The following is an 8,158-nucleotide window of genomic DNA, read 5'->3' on the forward strand; positions in this document are numbered from 1 at the left end:
ACTGATCAAATATGGAACCCATTGACATGCACAGTTATAAGATGCAGCTTGATGCCCAAACCCGCAACTAGCCAATAATAGCCCGAGTCCAGCTGACCCTGGAACTGAATACGTTATGGTGGAAGCAGAAGCCACGACTGGCATTCAGGAGAACAAAGCAAAGCCATCTCTACTGGAAGAGCTATAAACAGGATATCAGTATCAACATATTCCTACTTTTAGGGCTTATAGTCAATAAGGTTCCTCATTGTCCACGGTGCCATCTGAAAGCTCCAACTCTTCCTGGGAAGGGGGGGAATTAAGACAGTGTCACCACAAAACAGACACAGCAAGCAATTTAGTCTCAAATGCTCGAGTAAATGTTCTGTTGACCTACAATTGATTATTTACCATTCTCTCGTGGTCCCTGCCGAGGATGAACCCAGTTTGTAACCAAGCCCCCCAACAAGTCCAGATACCAGAATAGGAAGCTGGATGCCTTAGGCATAGAAAAAGTTATTGGCCCAGCACTGCTGAGGACACTCCGCACACCCTCTGATGCGTTTCACCCAGTACTAGGAGTCGGGTTGTCTGAAGCGCTTTGAGCCCTGGCAGAGAGATGGGCTAGGTAGAGTGTCCTGGAACAATAACGTTGTTATGCCCAACGGAACAGCGTTGTGTAATTTGCTATTATGGTATGTGGACTGTCTGGGGGAGGAGTAGATCCCGGAGATGGTGGCACCCACTGGCAACAGTGACAGACCTTTGAGTGGTACTGGGGACACTGTAAGCCCCCTGACAAGTCCAGATGCCAGAATAGGAAGCTGGATACCTTGAGGCATAGAAAAAGTTATTGGCCCAGCACTGTTGAGGACACTCCGCACCCCCTCTGATGCGTTTCACCCAGTACTAGGAGTAAGGTTGTCTGAAGCGCTTTGAGCCCTGGCAGAGCGATGAGCTAGGTAGTGTCCTGAACAGCTGTGTGCAATTGCTATTATGGTATGTGGACTGCCTGGGGGAGGAGTAGATCCCGGAGATGTGGGCACCCAGTACTAGGAGTCAGGTTGTCTGAAGCGCTTTGAGCCCTAGTAGAGAGAGATGGGCTAGGTAGTGTCCTGGAACAATAACGTTTTTATGCCTAACGGAACAGCGGTGTGTAATTTCCTATTATGGTATGTGGACTGTCTGGGGGAGGAGTAGATCCCGTGTCTGGGGGAGGAGCAGATACCGGAGATGTGGGCACCCTGTACTAGGAGTCGGGTTATCTGAAGCTCTTTGAGTCCTGGCAGAGAGATGAGCCAGGTAGAGTGTCCTGGAACAATAAAGTTTTTATGCCCAACAGAACAGCGTTGTGTAATTTGCTATTATGGTATGTGGACTCTCTGGGAGGAGCAGATCCCGGAGATCTGGGCACCCACTGGCAACAGTGACAGACCTTTGAGCGGTACTGGGGACACTGTAAGCCCCCTGACCAGTCTAACTTGAGCGCTTGATATAAAGCGAGGAATATTTTTAAGAAGGTGAACGTCTCACATGCAGGAATGGTGCCAATATTGAGGAGTCATAGACAGGGTGCAGCTCTCACATCCCCTGATCCCAACTGCCTTGATAAATTCCCCCCTAGGGTCAGTGAAGAGATGTCAAGTGAGGAACATCGGCAAGAACCCGGCCGGTGAGCCAAAACCTGATGGTAACCATGTTCACCTTAGAGGGCAAAGTATCTAATGGTGGACACCATCGCACCAAGGCCTACTAAATGCGGAAGCCCTCAGATGGGGGAAGGGGTCACATTAAGGAACGCTTGTGAGTACGAGCCCTTGGTCAGCTTTCACATATGGGGGAATGTACACGTACCCCCTTTATATTACGGAATACCCCCCCCATCCCTTCAAGCGGATGCCTTGCTGTAAAATGTTCAACATTAATACACAGCTGATGTAACCTGCTACACATTACATCAGTCTATAGACTCCCTCATACCCGCGACGCTCAATGAGAATCCCCCCAGGTATTATAAAGCCTCATCTATCCCTTCCCAGCTGCCCCTTACTGCTTCTCCCCCACAAATCTGTTCCTTATCTCCAAAAAAAAGGGCAAGGACCCCCTCCCCCCCGTGACAGAAGATTCACTCTGTGCGGAGTATAATGTGGATGCCGGAATCCGTGAACACTGGACCGCTCATTTCCCCCGGCCTCATAGCAAAGGTAGCGTCTTCGAATGGTTTCTGCATGGCCCCTGCAGGAGAAAACACAGTGACAGACATTTACAGAGAGGAAGGATCCGTGATAGAGAACACAACACAGAGAAGAACACAACACAGAGAAGCAGAAGAAGATTTTCAGTACGTGCGCGAGGCCGCTTTAAGGCCTGGTTCCCACCTGGGCGTTTTACAGCGCGTTCCTCAACGTGTGAAAAGCAATAATTGCCTATGGGCCTGGTTCCCACCTGGGCGTTTTTTTTACATTTCTAATTTAATTTTTTTTTTCCCCCCACTTAACTTTATCGCTATCACACAGGAGCTAACAAGTCCCCCTGTGTGATAGCAATTGGAGGCGACAGGTTCTCTTTATTGAACCCCGTCACCTCCAATACAGGAGATACTGTTTACACGGAGCGGCAGGGTTACTTTAAAGGCCGTGACACACTGCATGCGAAGCAGCGCGGAGCGGGGGCGCGCTGCCTTTGCGAGCAGTGTGTCATGTAATTTTCTCCTCGGCACCTCAGCTTTCGAGAGCTCGCAGAGCGTGCCGAGATGAACAATTTCCAACTTCAGCCAATCGGCTCACGCGTATAAACCGGCGCGTCGCGATGCGACAGCTGGCAGGTTGTTACGGACGAGCCGATTGGCTGAAGGTGCTGTCAATCATCTGACTGCACTCAGCTCACACGCGTGCAGTGTGTCACGGCCTTTAACCCTTCCGCTCTGCTTACGGCGGCGGAGGAGCCAGCGAGGACAGAGGTAGGTGCGGGGGGGATGGGTTTGTGGCGGGGGGACGGACAGACCGGCTGCAGACTTATTATAAGTGATCTCGGCGACATCGCTGAGATCACATGTAAAATGAACAATCGGCTTCCCTCACTCTACATTTAGGCCTGGTTCCCACCTGGGCGTATTTCAGCGTGTAGGAACGCGCTAAAAAAAAACGCCCAAACAAGTACAGGAGCTTCTTTGGGGCGTATTTCAGCGCGTTTCCATTGGTATTCCCGAGTGTGGAATCGGGGTTAACAAAGCGGTAACCCCCGAGCCACACTCGGGAATACAGCGTACCGGTCTTACCTTGTCCGCGATCCCCGCTGTGTCCTCCGGCGACTGCCGACTTCCAGGTTTCGTCCCTTGCGAGCGGCCGCGTCGCAGGGGGACGGAGCCGGCGGGAAGTTTGAAAGTGAAAAAAAAAAAATATATATTTTTTTTTTAAATAGAGAAAATAAGGGGGGGAAAAAAAAATCATACCGCCAGTGAAACGCGCGTTTCACTGAACGAAAAAACTCGCAAAAAAAACGCAAACAAAACTCCACTTTTATTAAAAACTTGATAGAATGTATAAGGCCCCGTTCACACTGAGCGATTTATCGCGCGGTAATTCCCGCAATATCGCGGCTATTTACTGTGCGCTATCGCTCTCCAATGCTTGGCAATGGGGCAAAGGGTCCTGCTGTCGCGGGTCGTGTGTCGCTACAGCAGGACTCTTTTTGGAGCGGATTTTCGTGCGATTCAATGCAAGCATTTGCGTAAAATGCAAATCGCGCAACAAACGCGCAATTTGCGAATCGCCAAGTGTGAATGGGGCCTAAAGCTGAGAATCCAATATGAGGCAAAGTGAAATGATTCAGCCGCTCTATTGCCCACTGAGCCCGCACATCAGTAATGGGAGGTGTGTAGGAAGCAGGAGGGGGGTGGGGATTCTTTTGGAATTCAAAAAGTATAAAAAAGGCAAAAATGTTTCGTTCTGGATAGAGCAGGGAAGAGTTAAAACTCATCAGGTTATTTTTTTCACTGTCTGAGTACGATAGGCCAAATTCCCCTTCACTTCCTGTCCCATAAGATCAACAGGAAGTTAGTAGAAGTCTCCTTGCATCAACTGTCCCATTTGTCATCCCTGCAACATCCTGTCTGTGCCTGCACAGGTGATTTAGAGGGCGGCAACCTGAGAGTTGTCCTGCAAGGTAACAGCCCACCTTCTGGGGCTCTGGTGAAGACCCAGCGCTCCTTAGACCCTGCGCCTCTAGCTCGCCCCCAATAATGTACAGTCACTTCAGTCCTGGTGACCTGCACCCCAGGGATCATTTCACCTCATCCTGTCCTGATCCGCTCTGTAAGCCCCGGAGCCTACGTTTCCCAGACGGTGACATGAGGCAGATGTTCCCGGAACAGGTGTCCCCGTTGGAAGACTTTCCCTCGCCTCTTATTCACAATTTTGGATTTTCCCTTTCATTGTTGGCGACGATGGTCACCAGTAAGGCCCCGTTCACACGTAGCGACATACCTTTTTCAGCAGGCCGGGATAGCGCGACTTTCGGGGCGACGTTTCAGCGACGGTAGCGCGACCTTCTCCGTCGGGCTCCATTAGAAAAAAGCAAAATTGCGGATTGCGAAAAGGGTCCTGTAGAAGCAACTTGCGACCGCGACGCGGAGCTAAGACAGCTCCATTGAATATCATTAGCCGGCGACATCGCGCTATATCGCGTGGCAAAAATGCGATAAATCGATACGCGTGAATGGGGCCTAAGGTTGGACAAGGGCGTGCTCGCAGCTACACGTGCTGAGCCCGCCAGGAAGCTGGCAGCGCCAATCACAGGTACTGAGACACTTCCCGATCTCTGCAGCTGCGGACCTGGAAAATGTCTCCGTACCTGTGATTGGTACGGAGGCGCGTAGCGCTGCGAACGCGCCCGAGCCCATCCTTAGTCACCAGTACAGAGGAACGAATGTACCCAATGGGGACACCGATAGCAATACAAACTTGAGAGGTTCTGACCCTTCCCCACTCTATCCAAAACAAAAAAAAAAGGTTCCATCATCGTAGTGATGTAAATGACGGGCGGCAGCCATGGGAACTGCACTTCTTATATTATATTACAGGCACCACAGACGCCGGTCATTGCCTGTGAGCAGTACAGGGCGGTACGTACTGACAACGCCCCGCTGACAAAATAAGACCTCTTCCTGTGACCCATTCAAGTGAATGTCTTGGGAAAGTAATTATAAAAACATTCCGTACTTCTTTGCAGCTCATTCAAATTTCTAATCAGACCCCTAATGTCACCTAGGGACCCCAAAGAAGCTGATGAAGCCGAGATCTTCTTCACCAGCCGGAGAAATAGCACACTGAAACCAGAGTGATGCAATACTAATCACTTCCATTTTCAGTGATCGGAGGGGAGATCAGCTGCTTGAAGTGCACTGACCTCCCTTCGATTGAAGTGAACCGACCCGCTGTGCCAGTCCCGGGCCCACAGAGGAACCGCGGGGGGCAGATGGGGGGGCGCACACTCCAATGCGGCATACAAGCATTGGGTGGGCTCCACAGCCGCCAGCAATCACTGGCTGTAACACGTTACTGTCCTGCTTGTGCACACGCAAAAAAAAACGTCATACATGTACAGTGACCTGCATTGAAGGAGGAGCCATCCGTCTGTTTATATCGAGGGATGAATTGATGCCAATAATAGTATCGGTGCCGATACCGAGTATTTGGGTGAGTACTCATCCAACTGCTCCGATACCTTCACAGATAACGAAACAGTGCCGCGAGGGAACATGGAGCCGGCTTCCCGGCCAATCAGGAAGGCAGGTAATGACTCGCCGCCGGGTTTCCTGATTGGCCGGGAAGCCAGCTCCATGCCGTTTGGACGGCTTGATGATGATTGGCCGGCAAGCCGGCTCCATGCCGTTTGGATGGCTTGATGATGATTGGGCGGGAAGCCGGCTCCGTGCCGTTTGGGCTGCTTGATGATGATTGGCCGGGAAGCCGGCTCCGTGCCGTTTGGGCTGCTTGATGATGATTGGCCGGGAAGCCGGCTCCGTGCCGTTTGGGCTGCTTGATGATGATTGGCCGGGAAGCCGGCTCCGTGCCGTTTGGACGGCTTGATGATGATTGGCCGGGAAGCCGGCTCCGTGCCGTTTGGACGGCTTGATGATGATTGGCCGGGAAGCCGGCTCCGTGCCGTTTGGACGGCTTGATGATGATTGGCCGGGAAGCCGGCTCCGTGCTAGCGGAAGTACTGGTATCGGAAAGTACTGAAATAGAAATATTGGTACTCGTACTCGATACTGAAAAATTGCTATCAGTGCATCCCTACTGTGTATAGCAAGAGGTTAAAAAGGTCTGAAACCGATTTCCAGGTCCGGTAGACTATTTACCTCGTGCAAACGCTCCCAAATCCCCTCCGGCTTTGGCAGAACTGCAGTCGCTGAACTGGGAGGCTAGAGCTTCGAAATCCTCATCACCAGACTTGATTTTCTGTATATAACCTACAAAGAGAACAAAGAAAACGGATCAGCACCAGGAAATGTCCGAGCAGAACGCCAATTCATTGCGCGTCGCAATCAGCCCATCAGATCTCAGCAGGTTTCACCCCCACCGGCCCCATTATTAGGAAGGACTGATAGCACAGCAAACTCCATGCGGTCAGCCGTGCTGCACAAGGCACTTCATTCACAATACGCTCTCACTCACCACGTCGGTGCGATTTGGAATTCCTGCGTCAGAAACTTGCGATTTCCTGCAGCAGGAGTTCCAAATCTTTCGTTTACAAGTGGCAGTGGTCACATGTTCAAGTGACTGCATTTTAAAGCGGCAGAACGCTGGCACACTGTATGCAATCGTATCTGATACAATAACATGTGGTGAGGAATCAATCACTATCCCTGGACGTGCGATCGGTGCCCGCCGTGCCGGTTCCAGCCACACGGAGTACAGCAGGACCTGGGATAGCCGGTGGCGGAGCACACTCCCAGGCACCATGCAAGCGATCAGGTGGCTCTATAGCCGCCCGAACACTTGTATGGTACAGCTATAGCTGTGAACGGTTACCCAGAGAGACAAGTTTAATACAAAAGCGCCAAACACTTTGTCCAGGGGATGAAACAATCTTCAATGATCGTAGTAAAAAAACGCTCGAGAGGCTGCTCTCACTTGGTTATGGGAAACCTCGGTACTGCAATATAGAAAACACAGAGAGCGCCTCCATCGCGTAAAAACTTTTTAATAAAACAAGATAAAACAAATGCAAATGGTACTCACAAAGGTCGAGTTAAAACAGGCATGAAAATGGTCTTTACACGATGGACCCAGCCAGCCAGCTGTTCGTCCCTCCCGATTGTTGACGCGTTTCTGAGGACACGCCTCCTTCATCAGAACCAATACCCAGACAGACGTGCGCACGGGCGGGTGGCAGGAAAGTACTTTCAAAACGCCCTCCCGCCATTATGAATGAGCCGTCCGGCCATTTATATACAATCAGCCAGATGACAAGGGGTTAAAGCGCCCCATCCCCACGTACAAGCACTGTTGTTCCCCGTGGTCCCTGTGTGTGTTGTCAAGCAGCCCCGCTCCAAACTACCCCCCGGGATGGACTACAATCTCAGGTTTAGTTAACTAATTAGTATTGAGATTGTAGGGGGAGGAGCTTGGAGCGGTGACTACTCTACAACACACACAGGGACCATGGGGAACAGACGTAGCCCCCCTCCAGAAGGAAGGACGGTGTCAGAGATGATTGGAGGATCTCCAGCCGAGTGATACCCAAATAAGATACATTGTTGTTCAGAGTTCGGGGACTCGGAGGGATTTATCTCCGGAGTTTAGTGTCACTTTGGAGAAGTGGTCTCATCATATATTTCTTCTCTCATCTGGTCTCCTATGGGACCAAATGCATGTAGCGCTTTGCCCTGTTTTGATAGGTGGCGTGCATCCCGAGCAAGTGTGGTCAACAGTAGCCCGGCACTCCAAGGTAGAATAACGTCTCTTTATTGACGTTACATGCAACAACCTGTGTGTATTGTTGCATGTAACGTCACTAAAGAGACGTTATTCTACCTTGGAGTGCCGGTGTCCATAATTTCCTATATCCTATTCAGACGGTGGCCATCCGTCGACTACTGATGCACCCAACCTATCAGCGGTAAGGAGTGCAATGGGTACACGGATTGTTACTGTCAACAGTAGCCCACCCCCCC

At 51.0% G+C, this 8,158-nt stretch overlaps 1 protein-coding gene across 1 annotated transcript in view; it reads right to left on the bottom strand.

Annotated features, from left to right (window-relative positions):
- Positions 1-1,697: 1,697 nt before the first annotated feature.
- Positions 1,698-8,158, bottom strand: part of PIN1 (peptidylprolyl cis/trans isomerase, NIMA-interacting 1) — a 13,533-nt gene continuing 7,072 nt past the window's right edge. Inside the window, exons 3-4 of the mRNA XM_018574403.1 lie at positions 6,341-6,451; positions 1,698-2,214 (exon numbers count right to left, since the gene is read on the bottom strand). Coding sequence (XP_018429905.1) covers positions 2,105-2,214; positions 6,341-6,451 — 221 coding nt within the window. The 3' untranslated portion in view covers positions 1,698-2,104. The remainder of the gene's footprint in view (positions 2,215-6,340; positions 6,452-8,158) is intronic.

The sequence above is a fragment of the Nanorana parkeri genome, unplaced genomic scaffold (assembly GCF_000935625.1).
Source record: "Nanorana parkeri isolate BGI_ZX_2015 unplaced genomic scaffold, ASM93562v1 scaffold2934, whole genome shotgun sequence".
In the NCBI taxonomy this organism is placed as follows: Eukaryota; Metazoa; Chordata; class Amphibia; order Anura; family Dicroglossidae; genus Nanorana; species Nanorana parkeri.